This window comes from Helianthus annuus, chromosome 6 (assembly GCF_002127325.2).
Source record: "Helianthus annuus cultivar XRQ/B chromosome 6, HanXRQr2.0-SUNRISE, whole genome shotgun sequence".
Classification (NCBI taxonomy): Eukaryota; Viridiplantae; Streptophyta; class Magnoliopsida; order Asterales; family Asteraceae; genus Helianthus; species Helianthus annuus.
In genome coordinates, this window is record NC_035438.2 from 83,966,019 (window position 1) to 83,987,622 (window position 21,604).

Consider the following 21,604-nt stretch of genomic DNA (forward strand, 5'->3'; position numbering starts at 1 on the left):
TCTTAAATGTAGGCACATGGCCCTTACTGTCATCCCGAATATTGTTTCTCTTATCACAGTTCCAGGCAAACCAGTTAATAGTGGAATAACTGTCGCCTGAATAGCCTATTCCTATTTTTGAACCGCCGCAGTCTCCATCCTCATCGCACACATCTTCTTTACAGACAATTGGATCTGCATTACTTTTAGAAATCTTAGCGGTTGTTTCGTTTTCACCAGAGTCGATTTGCCCTACAGAGGCCTTTTCATCAATAAGATCGTTTTCGGGATGAGGAGTTGGCATAGGCACATAGTTTTTGCTATGTGGTGGAAAGAAGAGTTTTCTTTCATTTCCTTGCCTATCCTTATACCCGATCCCGTCTTTCACATACGTTGGTCGTTGGCAATTTTTGATGTCAGTAAAGGCCTTTTGACTGACATTCCATTTGTCTATGATAATTTGCAATTTATTCTTTTCGTTCAAAGCTTTTTCTAGTCTATCTGTGAGATCGTTAGTGATGAAATCTTTTCTAAACACAAATTCTTTTAGAGTCTGCATTTCAGTTAAAGTTGAATTCAACTTTCTCTGATATGCGGCCTCGTTCTGTTTAAGCTCTTTGTTAAATTTTAAAGCTTTGTCTTTTTGTCTCTCAAATTCTAGATTTAGAGACTTGTAATGTGCCACGACATCAACGCATGCTGGTGTGCATAACTTTACTTTAAAGCTATGTGGAATACTATTTACCAAGTCTTTGTCAGCTTTTTCTTTTGAAGATTCTGTTTTCATTGCTGCGACTGAGACTTTCTCTTTGTCTTTCTTCTGGTCAGATGACTCCTTAGGAACATGCTCCTTAGCTTCTTCAGAATTCTTTTCTTTCTCAGGCTCCGGGGAGGTGAGAATGCTTTTCAGACCCTTGTCAGCAATGTTGTCACCTTTTGGAATTCCGGCTGTTGGTTTCTCAAACTGATTTGATGAGGAACCGCTTGAGATCTTTGCCATAAGAGCTTTGTTGACTTGTTCCTTGGCTTCAGCATTCTCTTCAGCTTGAGTGTCACCGAGCACAACTGTCTTTTCACTGGACCGTGGAGCCTTTGATGCGCTTGCGGAAGCGTTGAAGTAAGTCGTGTCTGAAGCTTGTTGACTAACACCTTCAGATGCAAGAAGTGCCACGTTCTTCAATCCTGCAGAAGTCTGAGCAGGCTTCGGGGTGTAACCAGTCGTATTCATTTCCCGTTTGTTAACATCCATTTCAAAATCCTTCAAAGTGTTGATCAAATCGGTTAGAGTGACAGGATTTGGATTGTTGAGGAAATCCCTTTTGATCATCATGCACTTCAGGCTCCATTCCTTTGTAAGTGAGTCCAAAAGCTTCTTTATGGCAGCACGGTTAGTGATATGATTTCCTGCCTTCTTCATCTTGGTCATCATATTTCGAAAGCGACTGATATGATCGGAAAGGCTTTCTCCACGAATTCCACAAAACAGGTCGTATTGCTTCTGCACCATGATTCTTTTGCTCTCAATCAGCTCTTCATTTCCCTCGTAATATTCGATCAAAGCAAGCCAGAGTTCATTTGCAGTTCTGTATTTTTCAAACATGTTACAATCATCAGTTGACAGAGCCATGGTTAAGGCGGCATGTGCATGGCGGTCACGTTGGATTAGGGCCTTGCTTCATCAGTGAAGGTTGAAGAGTCATTGTTAGTGACTATCGCATCTCCGCGAACCACCGTTGGAATGTGGGTTCCAGCGGTGACCGAGAGCCACAGATTGTAGTCTGTGTACTCGAAGAACGATTGAATGCGAGTTTTCCAAGTGCTAAAGTCTTCCGCCCCTTTCAACTTTGGCGGGCGAGTGGTGGTTCCAGTTTCAAGTTCCGCTTGAGCAATTGGACTTGGTAGATTCAGCGACATCTTTCCTTGTTTTAGACAAACGTGAGCTGAAACAGACCTTAAATTCGCTGACAGGAGCTTTAATTTCGCCAATGAACGATGTTGATTGAGGACCTTCGCTAGCTAGTCCGCTATCTTCGCTGGGAAGTTATCTAAGCCTGCACGAGCGATCACTTATCTTCGCTTACAAATCAAAACACAAACAGGGGTTAGGTTAATTTCACCGGTGACCGTGATAAGAACGCTGTGGTTCGCTATCACGGCTCTCGAAGTCGCCTTCGATAATTTCGCTCAGGGAACAAATGACACTATTTCGCTGATGATCAATAATTTCGCTCGAACAATGGTCGGCGAAATTGATGATTATGCGATAAAACACTCAACGATCTGAATTAATTCGCTATATTCAACGCTGAGTTCGCTGTCTTCAACAGATAAATTCGCTATATTCAAAAATTGTTCGCTGGCTTCAAGTTAAATTCGCTGGACAGAGGGTTTAACACGAACTAAAACCCTCTAATCACTCAAAAAACAGCCCAAAAACCATGTTTTGATGCACCAAAATGTCCAAAATAACTCCCTAATCAAGTATTAACAACAACCTATCGATTAAACACACCAAATCAATCCATTTTAAGTCCAAAAATTTGAAAAACCTTGAAACTTTGAAAAACCTTCAAAACAATGAAAAATCTCAACAAGAACACAACAACCAAGAGCACAAAGGCTCTGATACCAAATTGTAGATCCCAAAACGAATCTGGATCACAGTGGTTGGTTGTTTTAACCCATAACACCTATTGATTAGGTGTTTGAGATATGAAAAGTTAAGAAGAATCAAAGATGAAGGTGAAGCTAATGGATTAATGAATACAACAAGTGTTGTATTGAATCCAAACAATAAGATATAACAATAAACCACCTTGGATATCAGATTTGAGCACAAGATCAACACAAGAATGTAACAACACCAATATTCATTGAAGAGCCAAAAGCTTGATTAGGTTACAATGCTTGGGGTATTTATAGTAGACTCCTGACTTGCCAGCAAATTTATAAATTTGCTGGAATCTTAACTACACCAGGTCAGATTTGCCACTATCAAAATATTACAATATTAGCCCCTAGACTTTACAAAGTCTAATAAACTTAACCAAAACAATCCATAACCATCTAAAGCAAGTACCAACGGTCTCATATGACCTAACATTTACTTCAAATTGTCAATCCTTATGATTTTTGGATTTCCTTATAGATATACCTATCTATATAATCACATATTTCTCATGCTGAAATAAACATACCATTTATCAGGTCAATGTATTTAACAGATTTATATTTCCAAAAACAAATCAGATATCAAATCATGATATTATTTAGGGAAATCTTGTCACTTGTTTGATATACTATGTACCCTGTCTTATCCGGTTTGCGCCGGAGAGGTAATCTCAGTATATCCGGACAAGCTGGAGAGTCTGCTACTCTATATCCAATCTTGCCGGAGAACATTTTCTATTTCCCATAAATAGTATCTTTTCAAGATTTTAAAAGTGCCTCTTTTATTAGGGCTTTTATCTAGAATCAAGGAAATTTGTATTTCCATAACATATCTTATTCTCGACCAAATAATATCAATAAGCAAAAAGCAATTACGTGCTATTGCCTGCTAATCGTCATTTTTATGGAATACCAATATCCATTACATTGTACTTATATAAGTAATTTACCTTAAAGTTTATTTAAGGTAAAATTCTTAAGTTCAAGTCTAAATATTACCCAGAGTGTTATCAGATAATATTAAGCTTCAATTTTCCGTTTAAACTTAGGTATTATTATAACATCTAATTGTTTAAATAAGTGGCTTAGCTTATACTAAGGCATCTTATGTTCGAGTTTAAATGCTATCAGATGTGATACCAGTTAATAGTAATCTCCTAACTCTTTTACTTAAGCTTAAGTATTATTATCATAACACTTATAGGCTTAAAGCAGTGGCTTAGCTCTGATACCACCTTCTGTCACGACCCCCGACCCCATCTGGCCGGAATCGGTGCCGTGAGCAGTCCAGTGGTACCGGTGATTATTTTGAAAAACTTTGCAGCGGAAATTTCATCAGGACCGTGAGTTAGGAAAAATATCAGAGTTTAGAAACACCGGATTTTCTTTAAATAGATGGAATAAATTCCATTGTTACAAAGGTAGCTTTTGATAAAAACAATATTTCTTAATTTGATTTAATTAATAAAATAAGCCACTTCTTGAAGTCTTTTAGTGCCGGATCCAATCCTTACTCCAATCTACTGTAATTACCTGAAACGCGTTTTAAAAAGGTTTTGTCAGCGGGAAATACTGAGTGAATCATTCATTTTACTGAAAACGACACATTTGTTATAATTTACAGTATTAAGAGTTTTTACATATGTTTATTATCAACCAACTTTCAAGAATAGGTATTTGTCACAGACCAGCTCTGTGACTGTGGTCATATCACCATTGGCTGTCCCAATGAGTGACGTATATCACTTAGGCTCGCCCACCTAATGTGAATGAAACAATAATAATACTGTGCACAATACCCCACATACCGGCTGTAATTTGGTGATTACATAAACTTAATCACTGTAATTATAACTCTGAAAAAAATGATTTGGAGTATTGTAAAACAGTTAATAAAAAGAGAATGACTCACATTATAATCATGCAGATTCATACGGCCAAAGTTTTAGTCTACAGATAAGCCTTGATATATTGCAGATTTACACAGGCAGAGCTTAGCTTATTGATTTAGCCTTGTAACCTAGTGCATACGAACTAGGTAGGTAACTTAATACAACAATTACGATAACTCACGAGATCAAATTCTCACAACGAACGACAAAGTGCGATACTTAAACATCCATCGAATTAACGACGAACGACAAAGTATAACCCTAATGTGGGTGGCACTTAAACATCCATTGGATATATTGATCGGTCGGAAAATGAATCGTAATAGCGATCGAGTTAATACCCTGTATCGTAGCAGCACCCCCTCTACTAATTAGTGATTTGGAGACTATTTCGGCTATATCTCGACGTACCAATTGAATTTGATCGTCGTACAAATGCAAGAAATCAAGTCTCGATTGCTATTTATACACCAATTTTAACAGGCTTACGGACCGTAAGCCTAATCCCTTACGGTCCGTAAGGGGTACGAACCGACTTTAGGGTAGCCACGTTTGGGACTAGGCCTGCTGACTTTATAGTTTTGTCCAATCAGATTTAGACAACGAGTTTCTATTGATAATCATCAACTAGGGTTTATCCCCCCTGAGTTTTAGGGGCCCTGATCCTAATTCTGTTTGTTATGAAAATTTTAGAGATTGTATAGAATTACTTGGGTGTCTCAACTAGGGTTTCCTATTGAGTAAATAAAATAGTAGATATGACTTTTGGTGAGAATAGAATAATAAATAATAGTTTTGGGTAAATTACAAAAGAGAATAAAATGGTGGGAAAAAGGAATGGACCCACTGTGTAACTTTAGGGTTCAACTAGAAGGACTCCTGGTATAAATTTTGAGTATAACTTTTAAGTGTTAAAAATATATAATGCACTCGTGTTAAGTATAGTACCCCTAATTCAACCTTGTCCCGAAGTCCCGAGATAGAATCCAAACGAACTTAGTCGGGCAGAGCCTTGACATGCGTTAGGGACTCAGATCAATCGGAAAGGGTAGCGGTGATCGGGAGTTACAATACTTAAAACGGGGCAGGGCTTTACTATTACTTTACTATTATTATAGTTTTTAATATATTAAAGAAAATAAATTTTAAGTAAGAGAGGGGAAAGCTGATCGAGAGAGAGAGAAGGACATGAACAAAGTTTTGCTTCTATTTCACCTACTATTTATAGTTGGTGTGAGCCATAGATTCCTTTGCCTAAAATAAGACACGTATCTTTTGTATTCCACCTATTACTTTCATTAATTGCATATATACACATGTAGGTCATGCATTTCTTTTCAACTTTGCTTATGTAGATTACATGTAGATTTTTAATTTGGTATGGCTTATTATTTTATTCAAAATTTTCAATAACTTTGTTAAATGATACGTATTTTAATTTAATTTCAACATTCAAAGTGTTATTTTATTATTGTTTTATTTAATATATATTATAATTAATTTAACTGCTTCACTTGTTTGGCGCGTATAACTTCTAAAATATGACGTTTTTATAAAATAATGAATATGTCATCAGAATGAGAATATTTTTGTCTACATTTTGAACCAAGTTTCATTAAAAACAGAGTAGGTTCAAAATACAATGTATTTTTATAATTTAATTATTATATGGTTCCTAGGCCTGTCTAGGAACTTCATATTTCTAATAGTCAACTTACCCGTAGACTACCCGTCTAATAATATAAGTTTTTATATACTTTTATTTTATTAGAAAGGTCAACCATATACAGGCCAAATAATATTTCAATTAACTATATATAAAATAGTGTTTAAAACTATTTGGGTTGAATATTTATATTAAAATAAACTAGTTACTAGTGGTTAATAAATTTAACCAAACCTTATAATTTATATAATAAAAATAGGAATGTTACAGTAGGGATCATAAAACTGCCATCCTAGAGATAGTTTAAGTGCTGGAAAGTGGCTAAAACTCACACAAACTGCAAAATTCTGCAATTTTCAGCAAAAATCAGCACTTTAACCCTAAAATATAATGCAAAATTATGGTTTAATGGTCCAGAATACCTTCCTAGGTGTCGGGAATCAAAACTGTCACCAAAGGGAACATAAAACACACTAAACTGGTAATTTACCACCTTAATGAACCAGTAACCAACCGAACAACTGGACACTACCTGAAACACCAAATTTTCACTAGAAGCACTGTTTTATCATTTATGAGCTAGTAATGGTCACCGAACATCATAACATGTCTTATAATTACATAACACACATATAACACTAAACATTATACTTAGATTCTAACTAACATCTAACTAACCATTGAAACTCAACCTTATACCCCCCCCCATTGGCGACGGTTACAAGGGTGGACCCACCCTTGATTTTATTGAATTGTTTATGTGATTATGTTTAAACCTTTAGAAACATAATAACCTATGGTTTAAGAGATGTTGGAAGTATAGTTACATAAACACAAGGGTCCTTCATTCTCTCACATTTTAACATCAAACCACTTCACTCTCCTCCATCCTTCTCCCCTTGTCTCGGCCGTGAACGACCACCCACAAACCCACCATTTTCCCACCATTTTCACTTCTTGTTCTTCCAATCCAAGGTGTTTCTAAGGTGCAAGAAGCTAAGTTAAGGAGCTTGGAGCCATTGGAGCTTGAAGGACCATTCTCTAGAGCTTTTATCCACCTAGTTTATCATCTTCATCATCTTGAGTTCTTCCCTAGCCCTTGTGCTAGTAGTAAGCCCCTTGTATCTTGCTTTTACTTCTCATAATGATGGTTAAAAGATTATGTATATGGTTAAACATACAGATCATGAAGAAACAAGAAGATAATCCTTAACATAAAGCTAAATAACATAAGAAACTAAGTTGTTTTAGTGTATGTGTGATACTTGATGATTGATTTCTTGTGATTATGATGATGATCCATGATCTAGCAAGTGAGACGATGGATCTTGTGAAATCAAAATGATCATCCTTTTAGGTGGAACATGAACTTGAAAATGAAGATGTTTTTGTGTATGATGATGATTAAATGTTGGGATTGAACCCTATCAGAGGAACAGATAATTAAAGCCAAAACTAGATTAGGTCAGTGGATCCAGAATAAGCAGATGTTATGTATACAAGTCTCTCCCCTTGAAAGTGGTTTCAACATCTGCTGACCTCCTATCTACTGATCGTACAAACTGCTGACCTACAAACTGCTGATCAAGTAAATGACTGATGATAGACTAAAGCTCTGCTGTTCAATCTACTGCCTTGAGTCAAGCTCTGCTGATCATGACAAGTACTGCTGGGTTCACATCAGTGGAAGGATGCAGCAGTAGTTTAGATGTCTTTATGTAATGAAATGTAATAACAGTAGTTAGCATAGCAGAGGTTGTATAGATCAGAGGTTAGAGTTTGTTAGGAGGTTAGATGTCACTTTCATGGTGACGTCAGCTTAGATGCTTTAGTGGTTTGCTCGTGCCTATAAATAGAACAGTGCTCTGTACTGTTCTATTAGCTTTTTCACTATCTTCTTCCTGCACGAACAAATACTGTGAGCTCAGGCTGAGGGGGAGTTTGTTGTATACTTGCAAATTGTAATCGTTGTTGAAATTAAATTCAATCATTCGGTTCAATGTTAAACTTGTATGTTAAAAGCAATTCTCCTGTTTGATTGTGAAAAGTTTGCTTCCATCTTAATTCCGCGGCACAACTCATTCATCTTCCTCTTAATTCAAACGTAAAACACAATTAAAACCAAACTCAGATCCTAACAATTGGTATCAGAGCTTGGACAGTCAAATTTGATTTAACAATCATTTTGACATAAATAGTTCAGCTCGCAATCGTTGATACTGATAGTTTGTTCGTTTTTGTTGAAAAACAGAGCAAGGTTTAATCACCATCAAAGTTGATTAATCAGTGCCTGTAAAACAACCAGGATGACGCCACAATCGCAAGATGATAAGAATAACATTGGCTCTCTTTTCAAACCACCCATGCTTAAACGTAATGAATACAACATCTGGGAGAGAAGGATAGGTCACATCCTTGCTCAACAGAACACTGGATGTTGGAGGTCTGTTGTTTTTGGTCCCCATGTTCCTATGGTGCCAAGTGCTGAGGATGCAAAGAAGTTCGTACCTAAACCAACTGAAAACTATACTGAAACTGACTTTCAAAAGTTCGAACTCGATGCCAAAGCATTTAGCATCATAGCATCTGCATTACCCAATGAAATCTATGCTGGGCTGTTACATTGTAATAGTACAAAGAATTATGGGATGCATTGAAGGAACAATTTGGGGGGACGGAAGAGGTTATTGAAAACAACAGGGAAATTCTGAATCAGCAGTATGAAACATTTTGTCACATCAAGGGTGAATCATTAACCCAACAGTTTGAACGTTTTAGCTGTCTCATTAGTGAACTAAGGCTTGTTAAAGTTACATTTCCAAATGCAACTCAAAATAGCAGGTTTCTTAGATCACTACCTGAAAAATGGGACACAATTGCTTTTGTCACTAGAAATTCAGCTGAGTTCAAAGATCTGACCCTGACCCAACTCCATGGTAGACTCCTGACCTATGAAAGGGAGTTAAACCAGAAATGGAAGTTGCAAGAGTCTGGTAAAGTTGCTGATGATTATTCATTTGGCAGCACAGCTCTTTTTGGTCAGGAAGAATCTAGTAGTAGTAGTAAGGATCAGAGTTATGATCATTTTATTGACAAAACTGCTGGTGGAAATTTTAACAACTCCGATTCTCACTCTGCAAATTATGCTTTCACTGCAAATTGTGAAAACCAGATGTCAGATAATTTGTGCTTTGAACTCAATGATTTGCAACATTTTGATCCCACTGACTTAGAAGAGATGGACATTTTGCATCAATTGGCTTTGCTTAGTGTTAGAACAAGCAAATTCTACAAAAGAACAGGGAGAAAATTCTCAGGGCTTCATGGGAATTTAAAGGTGGGGTTGGATAAGTCAAAAATTAAGTGCTACAAATGTAATAGGCTAGGTCATGTTGCTAGGGAATGCAGGAGTCAAACCACTGGTCCAATAATTACTCATCCCAGCTCAAACCCTAGACCACAACAACAAAGCACTGTGCATTATACCCAATATACCCCTGCAGCACATGTTAACACTGCTCACTATGTTGCAACCCCTGTGCCTGTGCAATATGTTCAAACCACTGTTCCAGAAATTCAGTATGTTCAAGCCCCTGTTCCTCAGGCACAAGTGCAACCTGTTGCACCTCAGCAAGCTGCTCCAACGGTGGTACAACCAGATCAGCAAAGCTTTTTCACTCAAGGCTTTGTTGATTGGAGCAGCATGCCTGATGAACTTGGTGATAAAAATTTTGCTCTCTATGCTTCTAATGATACTTTTGATGATGAATTTTGTTTGATGGCATTAGAGACAATACCAGAAGGGGTAGAAACTGAAGGTGAACATCTAAGTGTTGAAACAGTGGATGAAGTTGCTGAAGCACTGGTTACTGCAGTTGCTGGTGAACTACTGCTGGGAGAAAATTCAGAAACCCTGATTGAACCACTGTCAGACCTTTGGTCCAAAGAAAACAAAGAAAAAGAGGAAGAGAAGAAAGCAGGTGAGAAAGAAATTAGAGCTGACGAAGAAGGTGATCATCAATGTGATTGTGCCATGATGGCTGCTGCTAAGGTATCACCTCAAGTTCTTGAAAAACTGTGTTCAGATAAATGCATAATTGCATTTGCTAACATTAAAGAGGTAAATGAAAACCTTAGGGATAAGGTCTTATCTGATGAAGTCAAATTTGAAAAGTCATTAAAAGAACTTAAAAACAAATTGGCTGAAAAAGACAAGGAAATCAGCAGTCTCAAAAAAGAGCAAAGCATAACCAAGACTCAACTCCAAACTATGGTAGAAAAATACCAAGTTTGCAAAAAGGAGTTGGAATCCACCCAAATTACTTGTGAAAAATGGGCGGAATCATGCAAAGGTTATGAGGTCATGCTTGAAAAACAGATTAAGAGCAATGTAAAATTTGGTGTTGGTTTTAGAAAACATGATGAAATTGAAAACAATGCTTACAAAGAATCTGTTCAAACCATTGTTGAAGTTATTCCCACAAACAAGGATGGCCAAGAGGTTAAAATAATTGACAAACTTGGTAACAAAATTACTCTGGAAAGATCTGTGGGATCCTCAACTTTTGAGGAAATTGAGAAATATCAATTAAAACCCACATGGTCTGATGAGTGTGACATCCTGGAAAACTTCAAACCAATGGATTTCACAACCACTAATGGTGTAAAAGCTCTAAAAGCAAAGGTCATTCCTATTAAAGATATCCCAACAGTGGTTCAAAACTCTGTTGCTAAGGAATCTGAGAAAAGGAAGAAAAGAGAAAAGATTAAAAACCTGTTTTGTGATTTTTGTGAAAAGAGAAATCATCTAACAAAAGACTGTTTTCATCTGAAAGCATATGACCTAAACAAAACATGTAACATTATAACTGCTGAAAGCTGCACCATCTGTGGTAAAAATAACCACAAAACTAAGGAGTGTGTGTATCTCAAAAACTTTGAGGAGAAAAAGAATGAATACACTGCAAAAACATCCTTAAGTTCATCAGCATCATCTGTGAAATTCACCAAGAAACAACCACTGTTTGTCCCTGTCCAAACAGCTGTCACAAAACAGCTGAATCAAACATCTGTTCACAGAGATGTTCAAGTGACTGATGCACCTCCTCCCAATCAATTCAGGAGAGGCAAAGGACAACCATCATACCAAAGGATCCCACATGCTTATGAGGCTTACAAAAAACCCTCTAAACCAAGAGTGAACAGGCATCCTTTTGGTTATCAACAGGTGATTGGCCAAGACCCCCAACAGTGGTTAGAGAAAAACATTGCCAAAAATGTTCAAACCCCTGAGCTAACCACTGTCCATGCATATGCCACCATCCCAGACAATGTTGAGACCCCATCCAAAGCCTTATTGGCTTTGGAGACCTTAATGAACTAATCCTTTTACTTCATGTGCAGGGAGCTTCTGCATGCTTAGATAGTCTTTGGTATGTAGATAGTGGAGGCTCTAGGCACATGACAGGATGTAAAGCCCTTCTTCAAGATTTCAAAACTCATGGAGGGGGTGATATATCCTTTGGTAATAATGGTAAAGGGAAAGTTCTAGGGTCTGGTACAGTGAAATCTGGTAATGTAAAATTTGAAAATGTCAATCTTATAGACAATCTAAAATTCAACCTCCTGAGTGTTTCCCAAATGAGTGATAAGGGGTATGGATCATTCTTCACAAAGGATTGTTGTAGGATTGTTGGACCAGAAATGGTTGAAAAGATTGAAGCAATAATCAAAAATGGTAAAACTAAACTTGTTGCTCAAAGAAGTGGCAATGTTTATGTTGTTGATATGTCAAAAGAGTGTCCCAGAACTGATACCTGCCTGTTCTTAGTTGTATCAAACAAAGAGACAGAACTATGGCACAGAAGATTGGGGCACACAAATCTTAAGACAATCACTGCCATTTCAAAACAGGGGCTGGTAAGGGGTTTACCTCAAAAACTGTTCACTTGTCCTGAGCATTGTGTTTCCTGTCTAAAAGGAAAACAACATAAAAGCTCCTACAAATCCATTGATGAGTCCAAAATAACCAAATGTTTGCAAATGCTTCATATGGATTTGTTTGGCCCAGTTAAAGTCATGAGTCTGAAGAAAAAGAGATATTGTTTGGTTATTGTTGATGACTTTTCTAGGTTTACATGGACTTACTTTTTACACTCAAAAGATAAGACTGCAGGCATTTTGCAAGACTTTGTGAAACAGGTTGAAAAGCAGTTTGACCTTCCAGTAAAAATCTTCAGAAGTGACAATGGCACAGAGTTCAGGAACAAGGAGTTGGATGATTTCTGTGTGTCAAAAGGATTTGTGAGGCAATACAACATTCCAAGGACACCAGAACAAAATGGGGTTGTTGAAAGAAAGAACAGAACTTTGATTGAGGCTGCCAGAACCATGCTTGTAGATTCAGGTTTGCCATTAACTTTTTGGGCAGAGGCAGTAAACACTGCTTCCTATGTTCAAAACAGAGTTTTAATCAACCCCAGGCATCAAAAGACTGCCTATGAACTGCTGTATAAAATAAATCCATTAATCTCATATTTCAAAGTTTTTGGTTGCCCATGCTTCATTTTAAACTTAAAAGATTCTATCTCAAAGTTTGCAGCTAAAATTGATTGTGGGTATCACCTGGGATACTCAACCACTGCTAAGGCCTACAAAGTGTTTAACACAAGGACCAAAACAGTGGAAGAGACTTTGAATGTAAATTTCAATGAACTTTCATCACTGAAAATCCCAGCAAATCCTGCAGATTTGTTTGATCTTGATAAATTCACTTTTGAAAACACTGCTATCAAGACTAACAGTGCAGGTCCATCTGAGAATTCATCACCAGACTATGGGTATGAGATCATCATTCCTCAACAAAAGTCTGCCACAATGGAAAGAGCAGCAGGTGTTCAAAACAGTTGTCAAAGCTCAACCACTGCTACCTCAACAGTTGTTGACCAAAGTAGCCCCTTAACCCCTGCTTCCACATCATCAAACACTGTTGATAAAAGTCCTCAAACAGTGGATCAAAGTCAGCATGTGTCCACACCTTTACCTCCTATTCCACCACCTTTTGAAGCCACTGCTGGATCATCAAAGTCACCAGCAGTGGCTAGCTCAGATGATTCACATCTGCAGCCTTCACCACTTAATGCCATTGTCCCATACCAAGGAGAGTTGATCTTCTTAAAATCTCATCCACCAGACCAAATTATTGGCAACATCAATGAAGGGGTGCTCACAAGAAGTCAATCCCAAAACATTTGTCTTTTTGCTGGCTTTCTATCTTTCCATCAGCTAGTCAAGTACCAAGAGGCACTGAAAGACAATAGCTGGGTAGAAGCCATGCATGAAGAGTTCCAACAGTTCAAAAGACAACAAGTATGGGAGCTTGTACCACTGCCAGAGAATGTTAGTCCTATTGGCACAAAGTGGGTCTTCAAAAACAAAACTGATGAAAGGGGCATTGTTGTCAAGAATAAGGCCAGGCTTGTGGTTCAAGGTTACAAACAAGAAGAGGGCATTGACTATGATGAAACAATTGCCCCTGTAGCAAGACTTGAAGCTATCAGATTATTTCTGGCCTTTGCTGTCAACCACAACATCAAGGTGTATCAAATGGACATTAAATGTGCATTCCTCTATGGTAAGATTCAAGAAGAGTGTAGGATCAGTTTTGACCTCTCGAGTGAGTCAATCAGAGCTAGTGCTTACTGAAAATGTGGCGGAAACACATTTTCAGCATGATACAAAGAAAAACCGTAAAAGAATGGAGTAGAAACAGAGATTTCACACTTAAAATACTTTTTCTTCACTTGATAACGCTTGCCGTACGGACAGCAGTTCGACGTGGGATCTCAGACAACGTTACAAATGAAGAACACAACAGGGGTATATATAGACCCACTGGTCCGCTCATGTGACATGTCCACAAAAGCGGACCTGACAACTAAGTTGGTTCGCTTTTGTGGACAAGTGCCACAAAAGCGGACCTACAACATAAAAGTCATAAAATTACATTTAAACCCCCTGTACTAACACAAAATGACCTATCTGGACCCTATACATTAATCTAGCATTACAAAGACGCAGGCTTTAGACATTGTGCATGCCGCAGTCTTTGTCTTGAATGTAGGTCTTCAGATAGCTTTGAATTTCTCTTCCTTCGGTTTTGGCTTTCTTCCCAGCGCAACCCTGATCTTCTCATTCTTTATCTTCCTCGCTTTTTCTTCCTTTTCTTGTTGCTTCATAAACTTTCCTCTATTTTCTTCCATCTTTTGATTCTCACGTTCACGCTCACGCTTCGCTTTCTTTTTCATCTTCTCGTCTAAAGACCACCAGAAGATTTCCACTTGTTTTCAGAGTTGATACCTTTCTGAACACACAGAGAGACTACACGTTGGAACTGAAGAGCTTGCTCTTTATCTGCTGGCGAGTAGCGAATCTTGTGAATGAATAGACATTCGATGTCTTTCGCTGAGCAATTTACTAACCACATCAGGTCGTAAACATGAATATCTCTCAACTCTCCACCAGCTCTGTACGTGATTATAGCCTCGGTCGTTCTACAACTGTAAACCCAATCAATAAAGCCTTTATAAAATTCCTGCTCCATTTCTGGCATCGGAATTGTCTTCATTGTACGCGGAGGCTTCACATTCAGAATGATTTCTACAGCCCCAGTTTCCGGATCAACTCTCTGAACACGCCTTGGACGATGTGGCTTCCACTTTCAAAATGACTTTAATTGTTCATATTTGATGTAGCCCCACATCGCGGTATCATTCTTTCTCACCTTGTACTCCAAGACTCTCACCTTTGCTAATTCATCAACGTCCCACCATGGTAATGACATTATGTCATATAAACGTGCAAAATACTAGACGCCATATTCTCTTCGAATAGCATAAGCGTTAACTTGCGGAAGAAAACCCCAACTAATAATATCGCCAAGCGAAACATTTCGATCTCGTTGGAAGAACTTCAGCGGCCTCTTGAATTTTCTTTCATGAGAATCTTTAAACCATTTAGAACGATCAATTTCTTCAACCTTCGATTGACCTTCTTTATCAACATTAGATTGGCCTTCCTGCTCAGCTTCTTTCCTCAAACATTCAAATACATTATCATTCACCGCTTCAGTCACTTTCTGACGTAATTCATCTCTATTCTCAGCAGCAAAGAACTCCATTAACGTTGGAAGTTTCGAAGTATCTTCAGGAACCTCTTCATTATCTGAACATTCTTCAACCTCAACTCTATCGTAGATATCAGCATCTTCAACATAATCATACTTATAATCTTGCTGTTATTGATATCAAACGATTCTAAGTCCTCTTCGAAGTCGAAGGGAATTTCAGGGTTTACATTTTTAAGCATTTCTTTATACTCCTCTAGACGCACGAACAACGGCTCATGATGCTCAACAATCTGCGTCTTACTCGACTCCCCCTTTCCCTCAGCTTCACCACTTTCTTCATTGATTGTGTCATTCAACAGATCTTCAACGACTTTTTCATTTGAGGCTTCAGTCACTCTAACACCTGAACCTCCTGCAGCGTCATCATCATCATCACCTTTAGAACTGTGACTGCTCGCAGAATATACAAACTCATCCTCATCATCATCTTCATCATCCTCTTCATCTTCGCCACCAATTAATTTAGGCGTTGGAGTTTCTTCTTCAAATAAGTCAGGAACAGCAGATATAGGCTCAGGATTATCTATCACCATCGAAGGTACAATAGACATTTCAGAACTTCCTTCCACCCCTTTACCCTTATCTTTCATCTGCCTTTCTAATTCTGCTTGACGTTCTGCACGAAGGTCTTCTAGCTTCAATTCTTCATATTTCTGTTCCACTGATGTCTCTAACATGCTTTCCACAACTCTATTCAGCATGTAGAACTTATGTTCATGTAGCGCTTTAGCAGCCGTAAGTTCTTTATTTTTCAACTTATAGTATTCATTTTCAATCTCTCTACGATTCTTCTCTTCTTCTAATTCAGACACTCGAACTTTCAGAATGTCGATTTCCATCTGATCAGCTTTAACTTTCTGTGTCAACACTTTGTTTTCACCTTCCAACTTCTGCACCCTACCAACAAGAATCTTTTCTCTATCAGCAATCTTTTTGCTTTCAGCCACCAACTTTTTATTCTCTGCTATCACATCCTCAATTCTCTTTTCCAATTTCAACACTTGCGAATTGTTTGCAATGTCGAAATCAACGTCTAGTAGATTATCTTGCGGTATCGGAAGACCTTTACCCGAAGAACCAGGTTGTACTTGGGTGAGTGGAGATGTGTCAAAGAGATCTTGCGAAGTATAATATGGTTGATGTGGTGGGGGTGTTGATTGAGAAATAGGAGATGGTTGTCGTTGCGGAGTAGGTTGTCTGGGTGGTGTTGAGTGTGATGGAGGAGTAGGTTGTCTTGGTGATTGTTGTGGTGTTGGTTGTCTGGGAGGAGATTGATGTATTGGAGATTGTGGAGGTGTTGGTTGACGTGGAGGAGTAGGATGCGTTTGCATGATCTTCTGAGGGCGCTTCGACACTTTAATCTTTGGTGTAGTTCTCTTTCGATCATCAGCTTTCTTTTTACCTCTCGGAGTAGATTGTGACGCTGAAACATGCTCCGGAGAAGGTACATAAGGTGCATCTTCTTTCTCTTCCCTCTTCCTCTTTCTAATCAACTTTTCCTGTTCTACCTCTTCTCTCATTCATCTTTCACGTTCTTTTGCATCAATCACTTCATATTCAGACGAACTAGAAGAACTAGTAGTGTCTTTATCAACGTCGTCACCTTCAACATCATCTAACACCTTCTCTTTTTCTTTTTGAACATCAGAAGTAACCGTTTCCACAACATTATCAACAAAATATGCTTCTGTTGTAAACAAATCTGTCTCAATTACAATGTTTTCAGCACCAGTCATCTCTTGTTCATTTTCAACATTCATCTCAGAGATATCTTCATCAGATTCATCAATTAACATTGTTTGCTTTTTCTTCTTTTGTTTCCTCTTTGGTTTTGAAGATGAACCTTCACCTTCAGCTACAGGAGTTGCAAATCTACGTCTGCGTCCTGACTCTTTTACATACCACTCGTTCTTGGTTGATTTGAAACTCTGAAGTATTTTCAACTCTACAGCATACAACGCCTCTTTCATTTCCTCTTGATTTCTCCAATTTTGGTGATTTTCCGGATCAGGATCCACATAGTTCGCATCTCTAAGCAATCCGAAGTTTTCAATCACTAGATCAGGCTCTGGATGATTAGGATGATACTTGACCAGGTTCTTCAAAGTGTTGTTAGACATGTGAGCTTGAACAAGAAGATCACCCTGAATGTCTCTATTAATCCCAGGGTATGCACGATCAATCAACATTTGTACAAAACGCGGATGCCTCCAGGTTCTAACATCCGACGTGAGATTCTCCACCATATAATGAAAAACTATGTGTGAGAAGTTGTATTTCTTATTCAACACCAACGCTGTCAACATGTTCATTTGGTAATCCCTCATCTGGTCGAAACTGCCCTTTGTGTGGCTCAATGTAATCAGAATACAATGAATTAAGAACTTGAAAGATTTTTGAAACTTCGACTTCAAGTAGTTCCCAGTGTTCAAAGCACCTCTGTATCCCAATCTCAGCATACAGCCCTTCACCAAACGTTCCGGAAATCTTGTGGGGTAGTTGGCCTCATCAGGAAAGTTCATAACTTCTCGAACTAATGCTTCAGTCACCAGAATAGTCTCCGTCTTTCCATCTACTTCCACCACTGACGAAATCACCTTGCTTGCCTCATCATACTTTGCATTCATCCAAAATCGACTAATATGTGATCTGTACAACGGCCTCTTGTCACTTTTCCACATCTAAATACGATTCATGTAGTCCAAAATACTGCTAAATTCTGACAATAACGGACACTTTTCCACATCTAAATCAATGCAGCTGTTGTGTACTGGATCGAATAACACGTTTGGTGATGCCTGCATGACAACAAGACAATCAAAGACTTAGAAAAATTTTGACATTTTGAACACTGACCAAAATGCGAACCATATTATGAACAAATAAGCGAACTATAAACTGTAGCCCTATAAGCGGACCAATAAGATGACTAAAAAGCGAACCTACTTAGAAAATCACACAAAAAGCGAACCGTCCCTAGACATATAAGCGAATCAACCCTTTACTGCCTTAAAAGCGAACCTGCTATGGTATATATGAGCGGACCTGAAAGAGTTCATAAAAGCGGACCTAGTTTGTTCTTATAAGCGGTCCTACAAGGTGTACCTAAGAGCGGTCCTAATGGTGAATGTCTGTAAAAGCGGTTCTAATACAAAACTTGTAAAAAACAGCTTAAACCCTAAAATTGATTCCAAAATCATAATCTACACAACATTCCGAGACTAGAGGTGTCTTTGATTTCTACAAAACATGCCTAAAGCACCCTAGATCTGAAACTGAATCTATGCATCATCGACAAAACATATCATTCAATCAAATTACAGCAATTAACACATAACGTCACACTATATGACATCAGACGACACTGAAACAAAGTTTAATTCAAACAAATATGACATTTAAAGGCTTAAAACGCGATCCGTTCATACAAACATACCGACAGACACAAAATAACATGAAATATATGAAATTGAAAGCATACTTACCTTGCCCATGATGTAACGAATAAGGATCTATCAAGAAACTACGAAAACAAGGATCAATCAATGAGAAATCTTGATGAACAGGTAAGATCGCTCGAAATCGCACAGAGAAGATGACGTATAAGCGGACCAGGAAATGACAACATAAGCGGACCCCTGTACCTTTTATATGGGGTCTGGTCCGCTTATCTGACATGTTCTCATGAGCGGACCAACATGTTATATTGACAGAAACGCGAACCAATGGTGACATAAAAGCGATCCAACTTTAATTTTTCAAAAAATTATTTTTTATTCATTTTTTTAACTTTTTCGATTTCACACGCTGACACCCAGTTGACCAAGTCCAAGTTAATGACCCTGGACAACTGTTTGACCTACCAAGTCCAAGTTAATGGCCCTGGACAACTGTTTGACCTACCAAGTCCAAGTTAATGGCCCTGGATGATCAGTTTTATGAAGTATTTTGTCGTTTTGTTTCAAAAACAGTTCAAATTAATGAAATTTTCAACGTTTCAAACAATTTCACATTTTATCTTTCAAACATCATACCAGATCTTTGTTTGCAATCACAGCTTACCCAACCCTCATCAGACACTGACATGATCTGCACACAGGCTTTGATCTTCCAATTCCCAGTATCAGTTGTCGAAAATAAAATGAGAAAAGAAAATCTTTTTGGGTTATAAGTTGTACAAACTGAAATATATACACACAATATTTTTGCGAGCGTGTTAGGGGATCATATCAGCTGCCGACAGAACACAAGCACCGTTAAGCTTATTTCATTTTAAGCATTAAGCAATTCGCGTTGATTGTCGGTATATTGATCCATTTTAAATTCTCACAAAATTTTCAACCTGTTCGGGATACGTGATTAGTGTTTTAGAGACTTAAACGTTAACGTGTGTTCCCACCTCAGTATATACTCCCGTATCCGGATCCCAGTATTCAGTCTTACAGGTGAATATACCACAGCTGATATCTGTTGGGGGTAGATGCGAAACCGTGAGAGCTCAGGTCAGAACTTCCGTTCAGCAGAGAGATGACGGCTCGACTTTTCGGTGGGTCCCCTTTAGAGGATCTTTTATATTTTAACAGCAGCGACTATCAATTTTATTGTTTCATCAGCATGCTGAGGGTGAAGCTTATGTTTCAAAGCTTTTTGCGTAAAGTATTATCCGGGGACTAGGTCAATATTTCCATACAGCAGAAGTCCCGGGATAATACCACAGATATCACTGAGTATAAAGACCTAGTATCTCAGAATACGGGACCTTTCAAACAGGATTTCAGGGGTTACCTATATATCCTGGAGGTGTTCCCCATGAAAACGCAAGTTAAATTTAGTTTATATCCCAAACTGATCTACTAATTCTGTAAGAACCTACTGGCACATCTTTAGCGAGACTGCTTAACTGCATTAATACATTACATATCTTTAGCGTACTGTGCCTGTCTAGCTGATGTACTATCATTTCCCCTATACTACACAACTCTTTTGCATTTTTAATGTTTTTGGATTTTTTTATGGTTTTATCATGTTTTTGTATTTTTCTGCGAATATCTCCCCGTAAAACTAAAACATATTTTTGTGTTTTTGTTTTTAACGAAAAGCAGGAAATACAACTGTACAAAAGAAAAATTGACAACACGATACGGTTCATGTCAGATCGCCGCCCAATTCGGCTTCACACTCGATAACCCTCCCAGATTGAAGATTTTTCATCCCATTTAACCTTAAAAGATAATAAAATCTCTTTTTATCAAACGGTTTTGTGTAAAAATCAGCTTTCTGATCATCGGTGCCCACATGTTCAATCCGTATTAATTTCTTTTCGTGACAATCTCGAATAAAATGGTGACGGATTTCAATGTGTTTTGTTTTCGAATGATGAACCGGATTTTTTGTAACATTTATGGCCGCTTCATTGTCCACAAATATCGGCGTATCCAAGAATTGCAGACCGAAGTCGCGCATCTGCTGTTAGATCCAGAGGATCTGTGAGCAACAGCTAGAGGTTGAGACGTACTCCCAGCACTGGCACCCAGCAGTGGTGGACTTTGCGTTCTGTTTACAGCTACCAAAATCTGAATCAGCGAAACCGGATAAGGTAAAATCACCCGAACGAGGGTACCACAGGCCGATGCTTGAGCAACCCTTCAAATACCGTAAGATGTGTTTGACGATCGTCAGGTGTGACTGCTTCGGGTTCGACTGATATCGTGCACACAGACATGTCGGATACATGATGTCAGGACGGGACGCTGTGAGATACATTAAAGAACCAATGATCGATCGGTATAACGTTTCATCCATCTTCACTCCCTATTCATCCGGACAAATACCATGATTCTGTGCGAGGGGGGTTGATGCAGGACTGCAATCTGTCATATCAAACTTGTCTAGCACGTCCTTTACATACTTTGACTGATGAATGAAGATTCCGTCGGGCATTTGTTCTACCTGCAGCCCGAGGAAGAACTTCATCTCCCCCATTGAACTCATTTCGAACTTCTTCTTCATTACTCTCTCAAACTCTTTACACAAATCATCGTTGGTGGAACCAAAAATGATGTCATCAACGTAAATCTGCACGATCAGCAAGTGGCCTGCTTCTTCTTTTGTGAACAAGGTGCTGTCTACTGTTCCTCTTGTGAACCCGTTGTCCAGCAAGTAGGTCGAGAGAGTCTCGTACCAGGCTCTCGGGGCCTGGTGTAGACCGTA

The 21,604-nt window shown here is 38.4% G+C and overlaps 1 protein-coding gene across 1 annotated transcript; it reads right to left on the minus strand.

The window, feature by feature from the left end:
• Positions 1–15,073: 15,073 nt before the first annotated feature.
• On the minus strand, positions 15,074–16,914 carry LOC110901131 (COP1-interactive protein 1-like). Its single transcript, XM_022147979.1, has 4 exons — positions 16,797–16,914; positions 15,849–16,511; positions 15,562–15,746; positions 15,074–15,499 (listed from the first exon to the last, which is right to left on the minus strand). The coding sequence occupies exons 1-4, from the start codon at positions 16,912–16,914 to the stop codon at positions 15,074–15,076; spliced, it is 1,392 nt and encodes a 463-aa protein (XP_022003671.1).
• Between the last annotated feature and the right edge of the window lie 4,690 nt (positions 16,915–21,604).